A 26,051-nucleotide genomic window follows, 5' to 3' on the forward strand; every position below is an offset into this window, starting at 1 on the left:
TTAGGTTGTTACCTTAAACTGATTAAATAAAATCCAGAAGCCTCTTGAGCAGAACATCCCCAAGCAGCAGGACAGAGTAACAAAGGGACATGTGCACACCCAGTGACCTGTGTCCCTTCAGTGTCCATATCAAGGTGGAGGACAGGCAGGGTTTTCAGGTTGTGCAATACAGTCTGGGGTCAGGACATGTTTTTAGTAATCCCTATCTCTGACCAATTTTAACAGATTTGACATATTCCTTCAGGAGTCCTTAAATCAGGTTGCATGTTCTCAGAGGATTTGAGCCAAAATGGCCTGTCCAATTCCAAACTATAATCCTTCTTTTTGCTGTCTTCCTTTACATTCTAATCCTGATGGAATAAATCATTCTGAGCTTTCCTCTGCAGCCTTGAGTATGCAGCTTTTTAATGAGGACTAAGAGTCTCATGTCTGATGGCCAAGACATGAGAAGAGCAGGAAGCACAGCAAGATGTTGGACTAGATGACCTTTGGGGGTCCCTTCCAACCTAAACCATGCTATGGTTCTGTGTTCAACAGAGCAATTAAGCTGATAGTGCTGTGTGAAACCTAGCACTGGTCTGCCAGAGGGGTTGGTTTCGTGGAACCCATCAGAGGATGTAGGAGGCTCAGCTGCATGGGCTTTTATTTTACACATCCTGGTGACTTTTTCTCTTTGTTTGGAGCTTCAGAGGAGCTTGGAATATCACAGTGAAGCTCAGTGGCAATCACTGTGTTTAACTTGTACATTGCTATGGCTTGTAGGATTTCTGGGTTTCAGGAGATAGTCGCATGACATTAAAACACACCGAGGTGTTCCTGGGAACTGGTGTCATTCAAATCACTTGGCATATATCAGGAAGCTGGCAAGAAGTTGGGGATTTATAGTTCAGGCCACCAGCAGGCAAAACATGTCATTTCAGAGTAATGATCCTTTTGAACAGCTCTAAGTCACTCTCCTTTCCCCAGTGTGTGCTTAACAAGAAGGATGATGGTGCACAGAGAGACACGGCTCTGAATCTGGTCTCGTGTGCTTCTGGAAGCTGTGTTCAGGGCAGCCATCAAAGTGAACACTGCAACCCTACATTTATACTCCTAAGCACTTCCTAGTAGATGTACTGTCTTCAAGGATGGGGCTGAATAGGCTGAAGTTTGAGTTTCATTGTTTCTCCCTGGCTTGCCCATAGCCTCTGCTTTCCAGGCTCCCTTGTGCCTTGCATCTGTTAGAATCACAGAATGTTAGTGGTTGGAAGGGACCTCAAAAGATCATCCAGTCCAAACCCCCTGCCAGAACAGGCTCAGCTTGGGCAGGTCACACAGCAAAACTTCTAGGCAGGTTTTGAAAGTCTCCAGAGAAGGAGACTCCACAATCTCTCTGGGCAGCCTGCTCCAGGGCTCTGTCACCCTCACAGTGAAAAAGTTTTTCCTCATGTTCCTATGGCACTTTCTCTGATCCAGCTTGGCCCTCTTGCCCCTTTTCCAGTCATTGGACATCACTGAGCAGAGTCTACTCCCCTCACTCACCCTTCACATCTTTATCAACATGAATGAGGTAACCCTCTATTCTCCTCCAAGCTAAGGAGTCTCAGGTCCCTCAACCTGTCCTCAGTAGGGAGCTGTTCTGCCTTAATAATGTGCTGCTAGAGCTGTTGTGAAACAGCTTTTTCAAGGAAGACCTTTGCCAGGTATGAAAGGGAAGACATCACCTCTTAAATCCTTGCTACATCTTGTTTTGTGGCACTGCTGAAAACCATCACATGTTCTGAAACGTCTTGTTGAAAAGCTCTGATAGAAGATGTTTAATCCCAGCCATGCAGAGAGCTGAAGCATACCCCACTGATCATCTATAAATAGGTGGTGATGCTTGAATTGCTAATGAACTCTTTGCCTTTTAGAGTTTGCTGAAGCTTCATTTCTCATTACACAATTTGCTCACTGTCCAAGTATTCCAAAATTGTGGTGTGCTTACTCTGTCACTTTCCTGTTTACCTTTCTTTAGCTCTTACCTATTTACCCTTCTTTAGTTCTTCCCTATTTCTCCCCATGTCCAAAACCTCAAAGCACTTCACAGGCAAAGTTAAGTCTCGTTCCCTTTGCTGCTGAGATGGCAAAAGTAAGGAAGACAGAGGTGAAGGGTGACACAAGTCAGTAGCAAAAGTGGAAACGCAGCCTGCGCTTCCCGTCCCCGGTTCAGCCTCGCTGGTGGAAAAAGTGTGGGAGAGCAGCAGCTCACTAAAGCTGATGGAAAGAGACTTTAGATTCCTCTGTGAAATGTTAGCTGGGTTGCACGTTGTGCTTTTCTCCCCCGTGTAAATCAGATTATTTCTCCTTTGAGCAGCTAGGTGCATTGTTATTAGCACCAGAGTTCACTCCCACGGCGTGAAGTGCACTCTGTGTGCACAACCCTCGCTACCGCCCTGAAGATTTTGAGCGTTAAGAACATTTCCTAGAGTCCTGCTCTTCAGTGACCACCACCATGTGCACAAATACTTTGTATATGAAAAAAGAGGTAATAATCCCAGAGTTCAAACAAATCTAATGATGTGGTTTTCTTTTTCTTCCCCCCCTCCCCCCCTCCTTTTGGCTGTTTTGTTCATCCGATTGGCTGCCGATGTTTAGAAGAAATGCCTATTCCTACTCCTATTACTTGTAAGTACTTGGCTGGGGATGATGATGTTTCTTGCTGTTACCCTGTGGTAATCTGTGCTTGGTTAGAGTCTTTTCTTTTCTCACTTATTTAGTAATAGTAGTATTACTGTTTGGTTTACCATCCCATTTATCCTTGTCTTTCCAGCAGCTTGTGTTTTATCCTCCCAGTTTCGCACGGTTGTGTTTGCCCCGGTTTGCCATCACACCTGTCCACAGACACACCTCAGTTATGGTCTGCAGTCCTGCAGGTGCTAATGGACTAATAGAGTGTCCCCAGCCGCACCTCTCACAGTTGTCCAGCATTATTTAGCAGGGAAATTCACACCTGAAAGTTATTGTTGGGAATTTCTCAGCCATGGATGTAAGTGTTTTGAAAATGTAACATTTCTGACAACAAGGACTGGGCATTATCTCAGCAAACATCCCTGCTCCTGCAGTTGCCAGGTTCCAAGTGTCAGTCTAGACCACTGGATGACAAAGTGGTTCAGATTTTCAGATCTAAATCACCTGTCCAGTCCTAATGACAATGCTGCATAATTAAGGCAGTTGTTAAGGCACATGGAAATGCTTCACACGTCAGTACTTCCAGAGCCATCTGTTGTCTAAAGATTGAGGGGCAGGAAAGTAATCAGGGCCAAGCTGTTTCTGCCATGATAATAGTTGTCTGAGGATCAGGAGGAGGGGAGGACTGGATCAATGATCTGCGGAGAAAGTCCTGGAGGATTGAGCTGGATGCCTTGGCTGCCATCGGAGGGCTGGAGAGGGATGTAGAAGGCAACTGCTACTGCTGAGACAAACAGCTCTGCCCTCCCCATCTCCCAGAAGCAGCAGCCATCTCTCTGACCTAGAGCTTTCCCCCCAAAACAGCCACCTGCCAGCCTTTCCAGGGCTCTGACCCTGACAAAATTGTCCTAAGGGCCCTGTCTGCTCTGATAGCCCTTGCTGCTACCCAGGGCATCCTCCTCCTTTGCCTGTTCCTACAGTTCAGTTTGGCTTGATCTTGTGACTTTGTCCTGTGGACACATTCAGAAGGTGTTTAGCAGGGCAGTGAGAATGCATTTATGGTCTGCCATTTTAGTAGAAGCTGATTTCTTTACCATGTGAGCTGATTTTCACCTGAAGATCAGGGCAGGGGAGCTCATCATGAGGATCCCTACATGCCACTTCTTGGGAGTAACTGTGCTTCTCGATGACCTATCAGAAAATAACTGAAAGGGGAGCATTCCCCACTTGCTGAGTGTGTGAGGAGCTTAAAGACCCCACAATGAGCCTTGCCATTGCCCAGCTACATGGCTGTAAATGCAAAGTAACTCCCTTTCCTCTAGACAGCACACTGGTTCACCAAGAATGGAATTTGATCTGTAGAAGTCAGATTTCAAGAGAAGTTTGACTAGGTATTAAGGTAGGGGACCCTTTGGAAAATGTAGGTGCTACTAGCTGGTTGCATTTCTTGCTGCAACCTTTCTTCTCCTGCCTCTTTCCTGTGAACTTCAGAAAAGTGCCCTCTGCACTGTTGGGGATTCCTTACAATCAACCAGTCAGGACCATTGCCTGAAGAACTCAATCCCCAGTTGGCCATTGCAATTTTTAATTCTTCCAAGAGACAGTATGTGGTCAGAAGGCTCCCTGCCTTCTTTTAATTCAACATTTGTGTATTTCAGAAGACGAATCAACTTCTGAGCCTGGCGTGACCCCTTTACACAACTGCACAACAAGATTGCTTTAAGCAGTCAGCTGAGGATTACTCTGCTACAGAGCAAGGAAGGCTGTTATTAAGCAGCCTCTTTGCTGTCTTGTAATGGCTTCTGTGGAACATTTTTCACAGGGAACAGGGGAGTGACTCAGGAAAAGTAAAGAGGCAAACCTCTGGAGGTCACCCAAGCCTGAGGCTGCAATGAGCTTCAGCAGTAGCAGGAGCAAGTGCTTTAGTAAGATTTAGTGAGGCAGATGTGCACCATATCACAGCAGAGAATAGCCAGAGGTATCATCAGGCAAGCCTCTGTGTTGATAGCAACCCAAAGAAGCCCTCAGCAGAGATCTGAGGTCAGGATGCAGACATCATGTAACTGTCTCCCTAGTACTGCACCCAACGTGTTGTGCAGAGACCTCATTGTTAGCGCTGTGCTTATGGTCTCCCAGGTACCACATCAAGCATCAGCTCTGCTGGTTGGAGCATCAGTCTGGTAGAGGTAACAGATAAATAGACATCACACAGTAAATGCTTCCCCCATCAGGCTGTGTGTGTCAGTGTTTGGTTACAGAATGCCCTGATCTGGCAAACCCAAGCTCTGTTTGCTCTGCTTTCCCTGGACATAGTTAGGGTATGAGGGCAATAGGGTGGTGAGGCAAGAAAGCAGGAGAACCCATGAAGGAACATATGATGATTTTTTATTGAGTTTCATGTTTCAAGTTTCGTATGAAATGGGATATTTCATTATGATTGCAGATGAAAATCTTTAACTGCTAAGGACTGTGTAATTCTCAGCCAAAGCTGATAGAAATTGCTACAGCCTCTTATGTGCAGAGAGGTTTGACTTAAGTTGATTTGAAATGTTGTGCAAGTAAGAGCAGCAATATGTATAGAGATTTGTATGCTATGGACCTTGTATGAATGTTTGAGTCCTGAAGCAAAATGCAGCTGACTGAGTTACCAGTACTGAAAGGCAGGTTCTCAAATAGATCTGCTGGCAGACCTTTAAATGTGACCATATGGCCTCCATCTCTTTATTTTTAGTGTCAGTTTCTGGACTTCAAAGTTGTGCTTCTTAGAGTAAATCTCCTCTGCCTTCAGATTTTTCCTCTCAGCCCTTTGTCCTCTGCTATAGTGGCATTTCTTCTTGTTAGGAAGCAACATTTCCAACCCTCACTCTTCTAAATAGTTCTGTTATAGACATGGAGATGCAGATCATGAGTACCTTCTTTTACAGAGCTGGGCCCTAAGCATGGTGATAACCTCTAGACTGGAGTTTTGCCCTTAGCCTATCTTTGTGTTCTGTCACAGTCCAGAACTGTAAAATCAGATTCTGTAACATGGTTGAGTGCCTGCAGTTCTGGTGAAAACAGTCAAAAGTATTTTAAAGAGCAAATTCTTTAGCTACCTTGTGCTTCACATAGTCAGGGGAGTTTTGTACAGCAGCACCTCATTGAAAACTTCCTCCAACACACAGAAAAGGACATTACTGTGGCTGAAAGAGAAGGCCATAAAGATCTTTAACATGCTTTAAAGTGGAAATACAAACCCAGGAGGCCTCTGTTCCCAAGTCACCATGCAAGATTGACATCATTTTGTGTGCTTCAATTCACCCACCACTAAAAGTTAGTTACTTAGGATTTGAGCTCCTTGGATAGAGCTTGGTTTTGTGATGGGAGGAGAGGGATGTGGAATTGGGAGTTCCTGTCCTGGTGCATGTCTGTGGCCAGGCTGGTGCCTGAAGGTTTTCAGAGGAGTTAGTCTGTATTTACACCCCTAGTGATGTTGTCTCAGGTTTGCACAGTGTTGCCAGCTCTGTCACCTTGCACTTGTATGAATGCATTGTCAGTTAACAGCATGCACTGCAAGTTAGCATCCCATCCACGTCTGGAAGTTTTTGTTTCCTCTCCTAGCTGAAGCTGTAAAACACAGACAGCAATTCATTGCTTTGCAGGAGGGTTTGCATTTCATGACAGATGCCTCTTTTGCAACACTATTTTCCACTGCAGCAGCCCATAGCAAGGCTTTATTATCTCCTCACCAGGAAAAGGAATGGAAATGTTTACTGTGTGTGGGTTGAGTTGTTTTGTTTTGTTTTGTTTTTCTCCTGGGCTGGGTAATGGTTGCAGAATGAAATTTAATCAAGAATGATATCAGACCAGAGCAGTGTTTCTGGAAACAGAGAGACTCATACATGTGTTGGAAGCACTCAGTGTAGTGTTAATGTATAAAAGGGCACTCAGTGGCCAATATCTTACTTGTATTCTCCACTGACCTGGCCAGAGCACTGAGGACACGAGTGCGATGTAGGAAGCCCCTTCAACTCCGTTCATCTCACACCAGTTTGAATTGTTGTGGTTTCAGCTAGGGCTTTCTTTTCATGGAAGAGGCTCTCTCAGAGGTATTAAGCTAAATTTATGCTTGCATTTTCTGAAATAATGGAGCTTGTGCTGCATAGATTTCCACCATCTGTGGGGCATTTGAAGAGGAATAAAACATTCTTTTATTTACAGGCATACCTCTGTATAACCACACACATGCATGCATAAATAGCTCCATATATCTCCATGCATGGTGGGGTTTGCCTGCACAGGTCCACTTGCTGAATGAGAATTTTCAGAAGAACCTGGGGTTCTCACTAGGCACTGGACAAACAGAATAATGAATCAGTAACTTGAGAAAAATAGCATTAAAATCCAGAAGGAAAGTGAGATTTTGCTTATAACGTGCCTCCAACAGAACTAGAGGACACAGCCTCAAGCTGTGCCAGGGGAGGTTTAGGCTGGATGTTAGGAAGAAGTTCTTCACAGAAAGAAAGATTGGCCATTGGAATGTGCTGCCCAGGGAGGTGGTGGAGTCACCATCACTGGAAGTGTTTAGGAAAAGACTGGATGAGACACTTGGTGCCATGGTTTAGCTGATAAGATAGTGTTGGGTGATAGGTTGGACTTGATGATCTCAAACGTCTCTTCCAACCTGGTTAACTCAATTCTGTTCTGCCCTATCCTATCCTATCCTATCCTATCCTATCCTATCCTATCCTATCCTATCCTGTATGTGGGGACTGCAAGCTGTTTGCTGGCTGTCTATACCAGCAGACACTCACACTGTATGGCTCCTACGTGCACCTGTCTTCTCTAATGTCTGTGTGGCTGTAGGAAAAGGTCATAGAATCAAGAAGGTTGGAAAAGACCTCAGAGATCATCAAGTCCAACCTATTACCTGATACCTAACACCTCATGACTAACTAAACCATGGCTTCAAGTGCCATGTCCCATCGTTTTTGAGCACCTCCAGGGATGGGGACTCCACCACCTCCCTGGGCAGCACATTCCAATGGCCAATTACTCTTTCTGTGAAGAACTTTCTCCTCAGTGATTAATGTGATCAAGTAACCCTTAGAGAGCCCAATCCTACATTTTTCAAGGCCTGTGTTCATGTTACACACAAAGCAGAATATTCAGGGCATCTTTTGATTGTTGTATCACTTTGTTGTGCCAAGTAATGTTTGCTTTGTAAGTAAAAGTGGTGTGGCTGGTCCTCACTCCTCAGCTTTACTGCAGTGAATTCCCACTGCTCCTGCAGTAACCTGCCCTGAGTTTGGCTTCACCATGGCAGGTGATAAAAAAGTGCAAGTAAAGCTGTCTCTGCGTGTGCTGTAAGTGGGGGATTTGCCCTTACAGCAGCTGTAAGAAGCAGTAAGCTGCCTATGTGTGTGGGAATATTTCTCAGCTCTTCTGAGGCTACAGTCTGCCAAGAGATCATTGATGAAGTGTGGTAGTAAATTGGCCTTTCAGAGCCCAGCAAGCAGACCTCCCCCACCAATGCTGTGCTGCCTTTAACTCCTATTCCTCCTGCTCTCTGTTTAAAGACTTCTCTAGTGACCAAGATCTCCCAGCCCACCTGCACAGCTGGCTTGACAGATGGGCAGCCTCTATGAACATACAGTTTCCCCACAGTTCAACATGAAGTGCCCCATTGCTTTTTTCCCCAGCCCCTGCAGACAGGGGGAACAGCTTCCCTGTGGCATCTTTTGTCCATTTGAGGGCCTGCCAGGCCTGTTTGCTTTTCTTTTCGCTGGATTAAAGCTCCACATTTCCTTTGGCCTTTGCTTGTAGACTGTGTTTCCTAGATTTACCTTCCTTGTTCTGCCTTCCTATATGTCCCTTTAGCACCCATCCTCAGTGCAGTGTGGCAGCAGAGCCTTGCTCATCCTCAGGCAGAATAAAAGGATTACAGACCACAGTGCCATCTGTAATCCCTCCCTTCTTTTTGCACCAGCACGAAACTGCTCTTTCAAATTGAGTTTGTGATCTGCTACAGGTTTAGGGCACAGATATCCTTTGCCAGGCAACTCCTATTAAACCAGTGCTCCCAGTTGGGTGTTAGCACAGCTGATTGCTGCCTGCCTTAAACTTGTGCAGATTTCATCGTAAATCATGTGTGCTCCAAGCAGGCTGCTGAGCACAAACACCTAAAGGGAGGTGTGTTTTGTAGCCTCCTTAAATTCCTTCCTGAAAATGAGAGCAATGTGCAATTCTAGTCTGTAGGAGGAAATTTCATGTTTAACTTACCTGATCTCTACCTAATGTCTAAATTACCTGTGCATGCAAATCTGCCTTCTAGTGTATATAATCCATCCTGGGGAAACATCTAAAATTAAATCTGCCAACGTACGTGCACAAGAGCTCTTCAGAAGAGGCAGTTGCAGATTTAACACTCCTGCATGTAAAATTGATACCAAAGGAAAAAAAAAAGGTAGAGATGGGGTTGGAGCCACATTTAAAATGTAAGCCCTAAAGTTTAGCCAGAACTCTGCAGCACAGGAGTCTGATCCCGCAGATACTTCTCACTGGAAATGTTGCTTGAGCTTCCTGATTAGTGCAGGAAAGGCTTTGGATTTGATCCTGGGTTTGCAGTCCTTGACTCTTAAACTGGAACTGCTGCTATTTTAGAGTCATAGAATTGCTAGGGTTGGAAGGGACCTCAAGGATCAGCCAGTTCCAACCCCCTTGCCACGGGCAGGGACACCTCACACTACAGCAGGATGCCCAGAGCCACATCCAGCCTGGCCTTAAAAACCTGCAGGGATGAGGCTTCTACCACCTCCCTGGGCAACCTGTGCCAGTCTCTCATCACCCTCGTGGGAAAGAACTTCTTCCTAACATCCAATCTGAATCTATCCATTTCTAGTTCTGCTCCATTCCCCCCAGTCCTATCATTCCCTGACACCCTAAAAAGTCCCTCCCCAGCTTTCTTGTAGCCCCCTTCAGATACTGGAAGGCCACAATTAGGTCTCCTCGGAACCTTCTCTTCTCCAGACTGAGTAATGTAGTGCTTCATGCATTCTATATCTGTGCTCTGACAGAAGCTTCAAAAATAGCTGAATCAAATCACCCAGATTTTTATTTCCACATTCACACTTGGTTGAGGTTCACTGCCAATAGTTCTTACCCTTGCTTTAGTTGGGTTAGCTTCAACTGCCTGATTATACAGCTGGTTTCATTTGTGTGTCCCGCTTTGAGCATCTTTCTTTCATTCTCATCCTTCCTGTGTGTCTGTAGTGCTTGTAAACATTCTCTCATCATTAAAAATCCTCCTGAATGGAAAAGGGTAATCCAGTAACCCCCATCTACGGCCTCCTGTGTTTCTCCTTGGCACATTTTCATTGCACTTAAACACAAACGAGCCATTAATATCACCTTATGCACCTTTTGATGTTCCAACCACTTTCACCCTGTGTTGATTGTACCAGACCCTCCTTCCAAATATCTGCCTGGTCCTTTATTTCTTCCCCTTTTTCAGCTGCATAATGCATGAGATGGAAAGTATCTTCCCAGTGCCTGGTGACAGGCCCTGCTGGGTGTGCTGGGTGCACTCTGGCTGCAGCCTGCCCGTGATTGACACTAACGCACTGATAGCAGTTTCACCTGGGTGTTGTGGTGGTGGTTATTTAGGGGAGGCTGGTCAGTGAGGAGAGCAGGAGCCCTGTCACTGATGCAGCCTGTCAGTGATTCACAGAGATCTCTTGAAGTGCCCTATTTTTGGCAACAGCATTTCCAGATAAATGCTTTTCCAATTCCAAAGGCGTTTTGACACGCTGGGAAATAAACCTCTACCTAGCTGTGGGTTTAAGTCACATCCCTAGCATTCTAGAAAGTCCTAGTCATTTGATTTCATAATCCTTTCTATGAATTATAATGATGGTGAGGACCAAATAGGCTTAGTCCTGTGCTGCCACTCTATCCAGACACGTAATGGAGGCAGAAAAGGCACATTTAGAAACCGAGAGCCCCTTCTTGTGTCTGGCAAGCTTAGCTCTGAAATGCTCAAAAGAGATCTGTCTTCCTTTTCCCTCTAAATTTAGATGGAGGATTTTTACACTCTCAGAATAGAGAGGGAGCAAGGTGGAAACTGCTAGGGCTCTGGTGAAAGCAAATGGCAGCGGTTCCAGCGGCAGAGCGGTTTTCTGTGGGGCTCCTCTCCGAGCGTGCGCAAGCGTTCGCTGGTCCTCCCGCCAGCAGCCTGCTTTGTGTGTGCGAGTTAGATTGAGAACTTTAAACTCATGTCACCTTTTCTTTTTAGGCATTCAAGCCAATGTTTTAGGGGCCTCTCTGTCTTCTACAGGACCAGGTAGAACTGCTTTGCCTAGGGCTTTTGTAAGCAGGCCTTTGGGGACTAAGGGGCTCGGGTTTGGGGTTTTTTTTTTTGTTGTTGGTTTGGTTTGGTTTTTTTCCTGCCTAGCACATGCAGAAATGTTGTTGCTCGTTCACTGAAAGAGGAAAGGAGATTGCCAGTTCTGGCTCTTTGTAGCTTGTTGGCATCTCTGAAAAGATACCAGGCAATGGGGCTTACAGATAATTATTGCCACAAATAATGTAATCTGAATCTGACAAGGAAGTCACCCCGTTTTGATCCGCCGCTTTGGAACATCAGTAGCGGTCGTCTGTAAAGGCTCACCCCAGCAGTCCACAGTGCTTGTTATTAAGGACTTTGACTTTTGGGATTAGCATTTCCCACTGAGAAACTTTAATTCCTGTTGCCAACGAATTCACATAGCTGTGTGTGATTAGCAAATCTAAAGGATTAAAATAACTGCCTCGCAGGGTTCACCTCCAGACTATTGTTGCTACCTCAGGTACCACAGCGCGCACACACAAAAAGTCTCCCATGGCTGCAGCTCATAGACTGTGCTAACATCACTGAGCACTGGAAGCAAAGCTTTTAACATCATCAAATGCCAGCTTTCTGCTTCATCACTCGAGGACAGTCCCTCTGTTTGCATCTTCATCTGCAGAAGTGGGTACACCATGGAGATGTTGTGAGATCTCAGCGTGCACTCCCTAATTGTGTGCCCTGTTTGAAGAGCTGTGGGTTTGAATTGAAACCACTAACCATAAAAAGCCTGAACCTCAACTGGTAGAGCAGATGAAACAGATGTATTTGTTCAGAAGCCTGCATCCTGTCACACACTGGACACCTCTCCAGAAATCTGTGCTGTCCTGGTCTGGATTATCAGCTTGCCTTAAAGCACTCATAGAATCATAGAATTGTTAGGGTTGGAAGGCACCTCAAGGATCATCTGGTTCCAACCCTCCTGCCATGGGCAGGGACACCTCACAATAGGTGAGGTTGCTCAGAGCTACATTCAGCCTGGCTTTAAAACCCTCCAGGGCCCCTCTGGGCAACCTGTTCCAGTGTCTCACCACTCTCATGGTGAAGAATTTCTCCCTGGCATCCAATCTGAATCTACCCATTTCTATTTTGGCTCTGTTCCCCCTATTCCTGTCATTGCCTGACACCCATAGACACAGGCAAAGGTTCTAGTTCTCTTTGTCCCCTCCTTGCAAATGAGTGCAACTGGCCCAGCTCCCCATCCCACGAAAGGCCGGGGCTTAGCTGTGTGCTTGAACTCGCTTGCCAACGCCATCCTGCCACGTGCTGGGAGTAGGTAAAGCCTCTTGGAGTACATTGTGCAAGGAATAGCCTTTTAATAACCTAATGAACTTTAAGAGATGGGAAGGGCTTAACCACAAACATGTCATTTTAGTGAAGAGAAAAAAAGACACCCAAACCCTCTTTGCAAAATGATCTGGTTGTTAGGATTTAGTTTTGGGGTTGTTTATTTTTAATTCCCTTTGAGTTGGAGGAAAGCAGCAAACTAAAGCTCTTTCTTACAGTAATCTGGGTGGGTTTTTTTTCCCTCCTTTCATTTTGTTGTATTTCCTTATCTACGGGAGTCGCGTAAGCAAAGTTCCTTGCCGCTGCTGGGGATTTGTGTGATGTTTTTCCAAGGTGTGGACTGCAGAATGTCACACATCCATTTTTAAACAGGTTTTTTCCCCTCCTCCCTTCTCTGATCTGAATGAAACACGGGGCAGTCAAATGTCAATAGCAGCTTAGCAGCTCACTCTTCCCGCTCCTCTCCTTTTTCTTGCTGTTAGCTGCGCTTGCAAAAGAGGAGCCTCTTGCGTTCTTGCTTTTGTTAGTGTTTTCAGGGCAGGGGATGCTTCTGCTTTTGCCAAGGTTTTTGACATCACCTCAAAAAAGAAACAAAAAAAGGCATTTTCCCAGAACATAACTTTAACCTTTAATTTTCTCCACTCTTCACTGACTGTCGATCCTCAGTGCAGTTTAGAGGTGTGTCAGCATTTAGGACAGGCTGCTGTCCTTCTTGCTCTGCTTGGGGACAACTTCTGCTCCAGCTCTCAGGTTGCACAGAGTCAGGTCACACTCTCCACTCAAACTCACTCCCCGTGGGATGAATGCAGATGTCCCCTTTACCTCCCAGTGAGCAGTTCCAAATCATTGCCCTTACCCTGTGCCCTCTGCAATTCCTGGGGTGACTGACACCTGCTCCAGGAGCTTTACTTATGTCACTCCCTTCAAGGATGATGTAGCACTCCTACTGCTGGGGTGATGCAGGTTTGTGGAAGAGAAGTTACTGGGAGATACAGCTAAGCTCAAAGACTGGTATCACTCTATTCCTTGTGCTCCACAACAGTTACATTAGGAAGTTGTGGGGTTTCCTGCCATGCAGTTTGTCACATGCCCTGCATGTCTGACCAAGGGGGATGATGGTGGTTTTCAAAATGTTTTGTCATTTCTTTGTTTTTAATGAGGGAAAACTGACCTTGATTTCTCCCCTCTTCAAAATACCCTAAAGGAAGCTAGCCAAGAAGCAGAAGGAGACCCAGACCAGCACACAGAGGGAGATGGGTCCTGTGGCTACTTCTGACAAGACCTCTACCAAACTCAGTGCTGTTCACAATGAAGAAGCTTTTTCTTCCAGCTGCCAAGATGTTAATGGATTCAGTAAGTTTAACTTGCTTGCAATGGATATGTCCCCTTTGGAGAGCTCTGGGTTCTTAAGAGGACCCATTCCTATGGGCACAATATTGAGGAGCTAGGAATGACAGTGATAGAGAGAGCATTGCAATAGCCAGCTAGAAATCAGATGTCTGAAATGTCTCTGGCACTGCCCCTGTTTTAACTGTCAGACAGGTGGGGAGCAGTCCTCCTGACTCTAAGTCTGCTGAGAATGATTTATGAAGTCTGTTCTAATAACTCTCAGTCAAAAAAGGCACATGTTGATTTGTTGTGCAGGAATACTTTTCCTTTGTGAGTAGAAGAGTCGAATCAAATCACTTAGCTGACTTGTAGGATGAGCTGACATTTTCTGTACAATATTGTTGTGAAAGACAAGCATGGTCTCCTGGTTAGAGCACTGCAATGGAAAGACAGCATTTCTTCTTTCATCTGTGTCCTTGCTTTAGTCTTCACAGGGGTTCAGCAACACTAATCTTAGTTAATAGTTGTAATCCACTCAGACCTCTGTAGCTGGATGGGTTTTGTGGGTAAAGCAGCACAAAGTCATACTCGAGCCTCACTAGATCCAGCCTGAGTGCATGGGGGATTGCATGGTGGATTTGTAAACCTTTGCATATTAAATAAATTTTAACTTAGACACCATGGGAATGTCACTCCTTCTTTTGACACAGCCTGCTAGTTTGAACAGGGAACAGCTCTGAAACACAAGTACGTACTAAACCCCATTTGTCTCTCTTCAACCTCTGAAGTGAAGTGGTGTTCCCCCTATTTACTAACACGGAGGTGCTTATGGTACAAAATGTTTTCTCATTGAAGCCTTTCTCTGTACTCTCCAGCTGAGTGGGTCAGGCTGAGGGAATTCTCCTTTTCCCTACATCTGTAGCTCATGTCAAATTCCATCTGCATGTGTTGCTGCTGCCACTCTGTGTAACATACCTGTGAGGTGGATAAATAGCTGCTTGGGACTGCCAAGGCTAGCAGTGAACACTTCTCTCTGATATTAAATTGAGTTGAGATCTAATTTTCTTGGCTGCTGAGTAGCTGCATCTCCTAAAGAGACAGTGAGAGTTGTCACCAGTGGCTCACATCCTGAAAGGCAGGATAGCAGAGGACAGTGCTGTAAAGGGCATCCCTGAAACAGCAAAGGCAGCTTGTCAAGAGTGGGTGGGGGAAAGTGAGATTTGGAGGACTTTCTTCAGAATCTGGGTGGGTTTTTTAAGTTTGGGGATTGTTTGGTTTGTTTCTTACTTTTTTTTTTGGGGGGGTGGGGGGTGGGGGGAGGCTTTGTTTCAACCAGAAAATAAGAAAAGAGATGAGCTTGACATCTGACCTCATTTCTTAATGCCTTTTGGTATTTTAAGAGACTCATTACAACAGCTGAGTCATTGATTTGAAATGGCAACTATAGAAAATGTGTTGCATCTCATTTAGTTAAAAAGCATCCCCCCAGGTTCCCTTTTTCTATTTTTTAATCACCTAGTGCTTTGCTTCTCTGACATCAGTACAGGCTGGCACTACCTCCCTCTCTACCACAGCCTGGGTCACATCCTGCACCAGTTCTTTCCTGTTTTGTTTTGGTTTGTTTTCTCTTTACATCCATGAGAATCATTTCCCAGGAAGCTTTCATGTTTCCTCCCCTTTTTTTTTTTAACTGCAAAGTCTGTGATGCTGAGGTGTTGGAGGTAAGTTGTGTGCACAGGAGGATACAGGAATTTTATGGCCAAAAGACCTCTTTTGGTTAAAAAAACAAACTGCCTTAGTAAGAGTTCAGTACTTGGAAGTTTCTATAGGAACCTGCCCTAACTTTTGAATGCCATAATAGGATTGCTTCCTCCTGCTAGAGTTTTGCAAGGGGTTATCCACTCTGGCTTTTAAAATCAGCAGTCAGCCTTAAGCAGCATAAAAAATGCCTTCTTACCTTGTCCCCTCCAATGGTAAATACCACTCACAGATCTCTCATGCTAGGTAGTCATCCTCTCCATCTCCACCCTCAGTTATGGGAGCCTAGGTTGGCTGTTCCCATGCAAATGCCCCTCTCCTTTTTGAAGCAAGTCCCCCAAGAGAAGCTAAGTGTTTTCCATCCCAAGATCACCTTGCCAGCTCGCAGAAGCAATAAAACAGAACAAGACAACTTGTTAAGCAGATAACTCACAAATATTGAGTGACTTGCAAACAAGTTTATCTGCAGATGACAGTGTCCTTGCAGGACGTGTCCTTCCCTCCAGTTTTTTTCCTTCCTGCCCAAGAATTTTAATGACTTTTCAGACAGAACAAACTCAGTGAGTCCCTGTAGAAGCTTTTTGTGCTTAAGGCCATGTGCCTGTTGGAGCAGGTCCAGAGGGGGCAAAAAAAGATGATCAGTGGGCTGGAACACCCTTGCTACGAGGACAGGCTGCAAGAGTTAGAGATGTTCAGCCAAAGGAAGAGAATCACAGAAACAGTCAGGTTGGAAACTACCCTCAGTAAAACTGAAGGTTCCAGAGAGACCTTCTTGTGGAATTCCCTTTCTTAAAGGGAGCTACAGGAAAGATGGGGAGGAGAGTCTTCATTGGAGGGTGCAGTGATGGGACAAGGGGTAGTGGTTTCAGACTGAAAGGCGGCCAATTTAGATTAGACATTAGGAAGAAATTCTTTACTGTGAGGCCAGTGAGGCACTGGAACAGGTTGCCCAGAGTAGTTGTGGAGGCTCCAAGCCTGAAAGTGTTCAGTGCAAGGCTGGATGGGGCTTTGAGCAACCTGGTCTAGTTGAAGATGTCCCTGCTCACTGCAGGGAGGTGGGAACTAGATGATCTCTAAGGTCCCTTGCAACCCAAACCAATCTATGATTGTATGATGGTAGTCTTTCCAGTTGGGCCACTGGTCTGCTCCTGCTGCAGGAGTTTTTCTGTACCTGGGTGGCCCCTATCTGTCCCCCTGCTGTAGTCTCTTCTTTTGCTGCCTGTCTTGCTGCCATACAGCACTGTCACTGCCAGGGAGCTCCCGCCTAACAGGTCCAGCAACTGTCAAGGCTGCTGCCTGTTGCTGTGCCCCATGAAGGATGTCAAAAATGAGCAGCTGCCCTTCTGCCCTCCAAGGAGGCATAGACCTGACTGCTTTTGCAGGCCACTCTGAATGCAGTATGCAGTGTAGTCATGGGGATTCCTCCACCACTGAGAGTCACCATCCCTCCTGCCTGCACATTTCTTCACCTGCTCTCTGGTCATTGCAGTATAAACTGTTTGGGTGCAATGGAGCTCACAGTTAAGGCCAGAGCAGTGCCCAGGAGCACACAGTCCTGTTGGCTCTCTGTGGTTTTGATTCTGTCATTTGGCAGAGCTGTCCATTGTCCTTACAGCAGTAAGGATGTTCTGGAAGATCTGTAGCTTCAGTGTTGGAACAGGGAGACCCCAGGTCTTGCTGAAAAGTGGAAAATACATGGGCACTGCGCTTTCCTGGCCCCAAGCAAAGCCCCTCATCCCTCATTCCATTCTGCACTGTTAGTCCTTACTCAGGCAGAATTCTTACTGGTATATAGAGAAGTTTAAAGAGATTTTTGGACTCAGCCTCTGTCTCTGCTGCCATATGGAATCAGAATAGCTCTTTGCTGAAAGGCAGATTAGTCCAGGGCTATTCCAGCTTGTCTGCTTTTACCCAGGGTTTAGTGGCAGTGAAGCAGGCTCCTCAGAGTTGTTCATTTTCTCAAAAAATCTTCCTTTTTTAAAAGAAATAAAAATACATCCTAAATCCATTAAAGGTTGATGATTGTGCTTGCAGCATGTGAGCCTGCTCCTCAGCTTGCAGGGGCATTTGGAAAGCAGCAGCACAGCCCTGACTTAGTGCAGGCTTACTGCGAAATGAGACCACAAACTGGAGACAATGTGGGCTTCAAATGATCTCCCAGTGCCTGTGCCCTGCCCAGAAGGGTGTGCACAGGGTTATCATTGCACAAGAACTGGGCACAGTTTGTCATCCATCCTGTGAGGCGGGAGAAGCAGCAGCATTGACACCTCAGCAGCGCTGCACTGATGGTGCCTCCTGCACAAAGGAGCTGCTCTTCTGGCTCTGCAGTGCTAAAATGCCATGGGTTAGTCTTGTCCAGCAGGATGCCATCATCACCTCAGCCACCTTGACATCCTTAGGGGGACTCTGGAAGGAAGTGTTTGATTTTGAGGATTTAATCTCTTAAAATGCAGCCAGTTTTGCTAGGGGCTCATTTGTTAGGGTGTGCTTCATGTTTTGACATCTCAGTTTGGGAGGAGACACTTTCCCAGACAACCTTCAGGAGTGAGCCCAATACAGATGAAGTAGGGACCTTTGGTGTTACAGGCAGAGGCACAGTTTGAAGGCAACAAGGTGTAGGGAAGTGAGTTCCACATGAGTGGGCCCTGCCGTACAGTTAACCAAGTTAATGTACTTTTAGCAGCAAGAACAAGGAGGTCAGAGGAGGATGTAGGTAAGTGGCACTCTCAAGTAGCCAAGAAACTTCTAAATTCACCCCTCCCGTGTCTTGCATGTTTTGCTGATGAATGAAACTCAGAGGTGTTTAAATTTGCTGCAATCAAATGCATCAAGGTCTAGCTCACATTCCTACCCCATAGATGATTTTCACTTTGAGGTTATCTGCTAAAGGCAGCCCAAGAACTTGCAGGCTCATGACCATGAGATGTTCCCTTTAGTGAAAAATCCTTACATGTATCTAAAAAGTAAAAATTAAAGCCAAATTTCATCAAAGGCATGAAAGGGAAAAAAAAAACCAACACCACAACATGATATTAAAATCCCTTTTCCTGCTCTTCATGCTGGCTCTGGGCTTTTGTGGGGTTTGCTAGCTCAGAAAATCTTACCCAAAGTAAGGGAGAATGGTTTTCAGATAAGAAGGAACCTCCAAATTCTGCATGACTAGAGGGGTCTGTGTGGCCTCACAGGGAGTACAAAGAGACTTTTTAATGAAGTCCTAATCTCTACCCTGATGTGAAATCCTCTCTGGAAGTGTTTGCTGTGATTGCACACACCAGTGCTGGTCAGAACCTCTGGGTAGGAAGCAGCACTGCTTGCTCACCTCACTAGACAAGCCACTGCCTGACTGGTTTTGGGAATGAGCTCTCCAAAGTTCTGGGAAACTTGGGGTTTGGTGAGTTGTCTTTTCTTTTCTTTTCTTTTTTCCCCCTCCCCTTCTGAATCTAGAAATTCACTTCCCTGGCTTACCAATATGGTTCATTTCCTGAAGCTCCATTGATAAGGTTAATCAAACTCCCTGAAGGGAGCTGCCTGTTTTCAGCTGCCTAAGGATTTGTTGCTAGCAGTTCCCAGGAGGGCAGTAGGGCCCAGGGAGTTCTTCTGTATTCCCAAATGTCAGAAAAATCTGAGTCCTGCTCCAAGCCCTGACTGCTGACCTGGTCTCTGACCCTGGACCAACAAAGTACTCTTCTTATTTAGACCCTTATTTTAGATCCCTGCCAAAGCAGTCAGGTTCCAAGTGCAGTAAGAGTCCTGGTTTCAGATTGACAGGCACAAGGGAGAAAGTGTGAGAGATCCCAAAGGAGAGATGCTCTCTGGCTTGAAGGCAGCTGGGGCAGAACTCCAGCAGATGAAGCTGTGAGAAATTTGGTTATCTTAATGTGTTTTCAAGTGATGTAAGTCTGAAAATATGGTGGGAGACTGCAGAACAAGAGCAAGTTCATTTACTAGGTGATTTTAAGCTGTTTAGAAGGTAATTCTGTTGACTTGATGAAGCTCTCTAGACTAGTGATTTCTTTGCTTCACCCCCATGGGATAACTTGCAATTTTTAAGTGCTGTTTGCTCAAGAGATGCTAACACTGCTGCTGAAATTGCTTTGATGTATCCTGAGTTTAATCTGCTTTTACTGGATTATTGGAATAGTTTTTTCCTGTGTTACCTGTTGTCATCTTTCTGATGTACTGAGATTTGTATTAGCTTGTTTCCCAACATTTTGAGGAGATAAATAAATGCCTGTAACTCTAAGAGTGAATGCAGAATGCTAACAAAGGGATGTGCCATCAGAAATGATGGATTACCATAAGAATGTGCATGTATGCTGTTGTAGATATAAACCAACCTCATCAATTTCCTATCAAGGGAATAATCTGCTATGAAGGTGTTGAGCCCTGCCTCCTTTCTGTAAATATTTGATTAATATGGAAATGATTTGTGGATTCTTGTCCAGAGAAAGCTCCTGCTTTAATGGGAGAGAGCAGGGATGCTTGTCCTGCTGTGAAAGCCCAACTCACAGGGGAAAGGATTATGGGATTTGCTAAGAGCAGTCCTGGGGCTGGAGAACAAGTCCCTTGTTAGCCTGCCTTGTTTTAACAACAAAAGAAAGCGCTGCCCTACCTGTGTATTGCCACGGTGCTCGTGTCCCCTGTGTCTGAGCAGGCTTATTTACTGCGAGGACTGTGTTTGATTCTCTGTGGTTTGCATGGCAGGGGTTGCTTTTTAAGGACCTTTCTCACAGAGACAAAAACCCATAAGTTTGTTCCTCGGGGTAAAAATAATGACACCTAGCATATAGTCCTCTATGTGTGTCCTGCCTGGGAACACATTGATTTACAGTAACTGGAGTGATGTACTTGGGGGCTGAAGTGCTCACATTAAAGAAAATCCATCCCGATGACAACGTAACGAATGTAATATGCATGTGCAGATGAGAAATATGATTCATTTTGATAAGCCTTATATATCCCATATTACTGTGTTCTTTGAGGAACATTCTCCCTGTTCTCTTTCTCTCTCTTAATATATGTCTAAAGTCTTTTCCTTATGTCTTTCCTACCTAGCATCACCCTCTCCTTGTTCATTTTCTGTCCAAAGCAAAACCCTTCAGAGCAAATCTCTGTTGAATTCCTACTACTCAGGTACTAGTGCCAGACTTTTTTCTCTTTCCTTTCTGAATGTCCTTGCCTTTGTATGCTTCCCAATATGACCTCTAGACTGAACCTCCTGACTGTGAGATGCAGCTAACCTTGTTTTCATTTTTCTTTCTGTAACTTTCTTCCTACTGATCCTCTGTTGGTTTCCATTGATCCGTGTCGTGTGGGCGAACGGGATTCCACCTCAAAGTATCGTCAGACACTGTTCCATCGACCACGCTTCTAGGTAAGAGGACAGGTATGGTGCACTGCTCTTCCCTGCAGAGCAAACCCTCCCATGTGCCTTCAAACTGACTTGGAGAGAGCCCTAAGAGCTGGCTGGGGTCCAAAGCTATAAATAATCCTGTGGTTATCTGTGGTGTGTGTTGGAAAGCTTTTTGTTCTACTCATGCTTTATTATTGCTGTTAATTGATTGATTGATTGATTTTTTTCTCAAAGGATAGTTCAAAAATGAGGATTTAGGAACCCTATCAAATAATTCTTGGTTGGGTTTTTTTATGTTGTTTTTTGGTCCTTCTCCTTCTCCTTCTCCTTCTCCTTCTCCTTCTCCTTCTCCTTCTCCTTCTCCTTCTCCTTCTCCTTCTCCTTCTCCTTCTCCTTCTCCTTCTCCTTCTCCTTCTCCTTCTCCTTCTCCTTCTCCTTCTCCTTCTCCTTCTCCTTCTCCTTCTCTTCGAATGAGATTTGACATTCTGGGCCAAATTCCCACATGCCTAGTCTAGTGGAAGATGTCCCTGCCCATGGCAGAGGAGTTGAAGGGAGCTAGATGATTTTAAGGTCCATTCCAACTCAAACCATTCCATAAAATCATAGAATTGTCAGGGTTGGAAGTGACCTCAAGGATCAGCCACTTCCAACCCCCCTGGGACACCTCACACTACAGCAGGTTGCTCACAGCCACATCCAGCCTGGCCTTAAAACCTTCCGGGGTGAAGCTTCCACCACCTCCCTTCCAGTGTCTCGCCACACTCATGGGGAAGAGCTTCTTCCTAAAATCCAATCTGAATCAGCTCACTTCTAGTTTTGCTCCATTTCCCCTAGTCCTATCACTCCCTGACACCCTATGACTGACCTCTGTGATTCTCTATGATTCTGTGCCACCTTGTCTTCAGCTTGGTTTGGACTTCTGTAGGTGGTTGTACTTGTGCAGCTCTCATAGAATCACACAATGGTTTGGGTTGGCAGGGATCTTCAAAAGTCATCCAGTCCTACCCCCTACAGTAATCAGAGACATCTGCAACTAGAGCAGTCTGCTTGGAGCCCCAAGCAACCTGACCTGGAATAGATCCTGGGATGGAGCATCCACCACCTCTCTGGGCAACCTGGGCCAGTGTCTCAGCACCCTCAGTGCAACAAATGTCTTCCATTTATCTATTCTAAATCTCCATTGTCCCTTGTCCTGCCAATGAGTCTCAGCTACCTGTCCCACAAGGCTTGTAAGGATTTGCATGTCCAAAGCAGGTGAGAGCCTACAATTGTGGACTTGATTTCAAATATAATACAGGTTGTTGGGAGAAGCCAGGGGCTTGAGTTGGGCAAGCGGTCTCAACTTACACTGTGCATGCTGAGAGGCCTTGAGCACAAGCCCTAGAAGGAGAGGCTGAGGGAGCTGGGATTGTTTAGCCTGGAGAAGAGGAGGCTCAGGGGAGACCTTATTGCTCCTTACAACTACCTGAAGGGAGGTTGTAGCCAGGTGGGGGTTGGTCTCTTCTCCCAGGCAAGCAGCACCTGAACAAGAGGACACAGTCTCAAGCTGCACCAGGAGAAGTTTAGGCTGGAGGTGAGGAGAAAGTTCTTCCCAGAGAGAGTTGTTTGCCATTGGAATGTGCTGCCTAGGGAGGTGGTGGAGTCACCATCACAGGAGGTGTTCAAGAGGGGATTGGACATGGCACTGGGTGCCATGGTTTAGTCCTGAGGTCTGTGGACAGGTTGGACTTGATGATCTTTGAGGTCTCTTCCAACCTTTGTGATTCTGTCAGAGCCAACTGCTAAACATTCAAGCAGTGCAGTACAGGCTTGGGAGGATAACAAAATGACAAGTTCTGAGAGGTGGAGACTCTTCTCTGTGCTGCTGGTAACTTTAGAGGGGTGTGGCAGCATCCAACATCTCTGACAACTAGCTTTTCTTGTTCAGATGATTTATGAAAAGGCATCTGGTGTGCAGCTCTTAGCTGTTGGCATTTTAAAGAATACTGTTTTTACAGTAAGCCAACTGAGCCAGCAAAACAGGCAGAAACTCTTAGCTGGTAAAAGTTACCCACAAACTTACTGGAGGTGTACTCTTGAAAGTGAGTAATACCAGCCTGGAACCTCAGGCTCTCCCTGGAGGATGCTGCCTGCATGTGGAGTTTGAGGAAGGCAGTTCCTCTGCTATGAATCAGAGGAATGATGTGTGGCTGATCAGGATCTCACCAGTGGTGTTTATCAGACCTGTCATTTTGGATTATCTACAGTAAATGTTCACTTCCAGACACAGCAATCTACTGTGGCTGCTTAAAACATTACTCTGGGCACGCTGAAGCCTTGCAGTTAGACCAGGGGAAAAAATGACAACTGAGCACCTGGGTGCGCTGGCTTGGAGACCAACAGCAGGGCAGAGCAGCTCGAAGGGGCTGTCACAGCACACACGTTTCTCCTGCTGTCATCCAGAATGCTGAGGGCAGTGACTGAGCCCTCTGTTACCAGCTGGGGAATGAAAGGAATCCTTTTTCCAGAATCATAGAACTATTTGCTTGGGAAGGTCATCTAGTCCAGCACCCCTACAGTCAGCAGGGACACCTGCAATTAGAGCAGGTTGCTCAGAGCCCCAAACAACATCATCTGGGCAACTTGGGCCAGTGTCTTGCCACCTTCAGTAGAAAAATTGCCTTCCTTCTATTTAGTCTAAATCTCCCTCTTTTAGTTTCAATCTATGACACCTTGTCCTGTCACAACAGGCCTTGTGCAAAAGTCTGTCCCCAGCTTTCCTGTATGCACTGAAAGGCCACCAGAAGGTCTCTCTGGAGTCTTCTCTTCTGCAGGTTGAACAACCCCAACTCTCTCAGCCTGGCCTCACAGCAGAGGGCTTCCAGCCTCCCAGCATTGCTGTGGCCTCCTGTAGCCCTGCTCCAGCAGGTCCATGTCTCTGCTGTGCTGAGGACTCCAGAGCTGGCCCCAGCACTGCAGGTGGGGTCTCAGCAGAACAGAGAAGGGGAAGAAAATCCCTTCCCTTCATTTCCCTGGAAATCACATTGAAGAATGGAGGACAGGCTGCACTTTCTTCCAAGGCTCTGGTTGGGTTGCAGTTTCTTGCACAAAAGTGTGTGTGTGAGTTGTTGAATTTATGTCAGAAGGATGAGAGTACAAAAAGAAATCCAGCAAAGTGCCAAGGAGGTACCAGAAAGGGAGCTGGGGAAATACAACACAATTTGAGGTGTTCAAAAAGGGATTGGATGTGGCACTTGAAGCCATGGTTTAGTAGTCATGAGGTCTTGGGTGACAGGTTGGACTTGATCTTTGAGGTCTTTTCCAACCTTATTGATTCTATGATAAGGAAGGCACACAGGCTGTGCAGCAGTGGCTGTGGACAAGCTGGGGCTTGGAGCCCACTTGGTCCTGTGGTGATCAGGGAAGGTTTGATCTCCTTTCTCAGGCAGCCAGTGTTGTCAGCAGAAAAGCCTAAAAGTGGATTTAACTTTTGGCTGTATTTAGAAACAAGGCCCAGGCCTGCAGTGTGCTGGAAGATGTCAAACTGCTCTCAGTCTGGTACTCAGTGTCTCTGAAAACCAGACCCTCTTTGGAGGGAGCTGTTTTTCATCCCTCACTGTCCCCACCATGAACTGCACACTACAGAATCTGCACCAGGGAGCAATAGGCAGATTCAATCTGTGCTCCTCATGGGAGAGCAAAGGGCAAAATCCCCCAGAGGCTTCAAAATCCCTGATTTTAGAGAGGAAAAAGTGGAAGTGGGAATTGAACTGCTCTGGTTGCTTATGTGTTCAAAACTCTCCCAAACATAACTTCTGCTAGCCCCTACAGCTCTGTAAGGTTTAATATCCCTGTTTTACACATGGGAAGTGAAGTGCAGAGCACACCTAAGACATGTTTCACACAGACTGGCTACTCCCTGGTTCCAGTAGAACTTAACAGCCCCAGGTGCTGTGGAGTAGCCCTTGGCAATGAAGAAGTTTTCATCCTGTGACTTGGAGGCAAACTGAAACTTTGGCCTTCTAGCTTCTCAGCCAGGTCCATCAGACACTGGCTGCTGCTGTATAAGCAAAAGAAGTTTAATTTTTGATGTTTATTAATATTCATTCCTGGGAAGGAAAAAGAAATCTTAAAAGGGGCATCAGTCATTGCTCCACCAATATCTGTCTGTAGGCACTACCTGCAGTTCAGGGCCATTTGTTCCCATCTGTTATGCCTTCTGCTAATAAATGCTCTGTGTCTGCAGTATTGGATGAATCCCTAGGCTTGGCCATGACATGATTTGTTGATAGTAAGATGTAGGGGGGTTGGGTTTTGCCTCTGCTCTCTCCCATACTTGATTAATGCTTTTTTTTTTTTAGGTTTTATGTAAAGCATGTTTTTAGCTCCATAATTTTCTGTTCCACTTGTAGACTACTCTGCATGTAAATATTTTGCACAAACAGCTTCATTAGAGCAGTGAATACTTAATGCTAAGAAATAAAGGAGGTCTGTATCCCTATTTACATCTCAGTAAGGCCCATGTGGTACCTGAAGTACAAGCTTGGACTCAGAGAATCACAGAATCATACTGGTTGGAAGAGACCTTTAAGATCACTGAGTCCAACCATTAGCCCAATAATGCCAGGTCACCACTAAACCATGCCCCTCAGCACCACATCTACATGCCTTTGAAATCTTTCCAGGGATGGGGACTCCACCACTCCCCTGGGCAGCCTGGCCCAGGGCTTGACAACCCTTTCAGAGAAGTTTCCCATAACATCCAAACTAAATCCTCTCTGGCACAACTTCAGGCTGTTTCCTGTCCTCCTATTCCTTGTTACCTGGGAGAAGAGACCAGCCCCCTCCTGGCTCCAACCTCCTATCAGGGAGTTGCAGAGAGCCAGAAGGTCTCCCTTCAACTTCCTTTTCTCCAGGCTGAGCAACCCCAGCTCCCTCAGCCACTCCTCACGAGGCTTGTGCTGTACATCCTTCATTAGCTTTACTGCCCTTCTTTGGACATGCTAGAGGTGATTCTTGGAGAAGATGTGCATGACCAGGACCTATTGAAGATGTTCAGAAGATGTCATCAGCACAGTCTCTTCAGGGCAACCATCATGTCCTTTCCTTGCATCCATTACCAGCATTATGTGAGGACATTTGTCCTTGCTCCCATTTCTGCTGCTCAGAAAGATCCTAATCAGAGGAGCTGCTGCGCTCCAGAGAGGATGGGCACTGCAGTGCATGTAGTTCCTTGCAGGTGTGCAGAACAAGCAGAGAAAGCTTGCTGCCATGAAGCCTCACATTAAAACTGGCTTGTGCTTCAAGTGGCATAGAAACTTGCCCTGAATTCCC

General features: G+C 45.8%; 1 protein-coding gene across 1 annotated transcript in view; it reads left to right on the forward strand.

The window, feature by feature from the left end:
* The window catches only part of PTPRT (protein tyrosine phosphatase receptor type T), a 435,070-nt gene that overhangs the window by 362,161 nt on the left and 46,858 nt on the right, over positions 1-26,051 (forward strand). Inside the window, exons 15-19 of the mRNA XM_054173729.1 lie at positions 2,617-2,646; positions 10,922-10,969; positions 13,503-13,651; positions 20,441-20,518; positions 20,724-20,759. Coding sequence (XP_054029704.1) covers positions 2,617-2,646; positions 10,922-10,969; positions 13,503-13,651; positions 20,441-20,518; positions 20,724-20,759 — 341 coding nt within the window. The remainder of the gene's footprint in view (positions 1-2,616; positions 2,647-10,921; positions 10,970-13,502; positions 13,652-20,440; positions 20,519-20,723; positions 20,760-26,051) is intronic.

The sequence above is a fragment of the Dryobates pubescens genome, chromosome 26 (genome assembly GCF_014839835.1).
Source record: "Dryobates pubescens isolate bDryPub1 chromosome 26, bDryPub1.pri, whole genome shotgun sequence".
NCBI lineage: Eukaryota > Metazoa > Chordata > Aves > Piciformes > Picidae > Dryobates > Dryobates pubescens.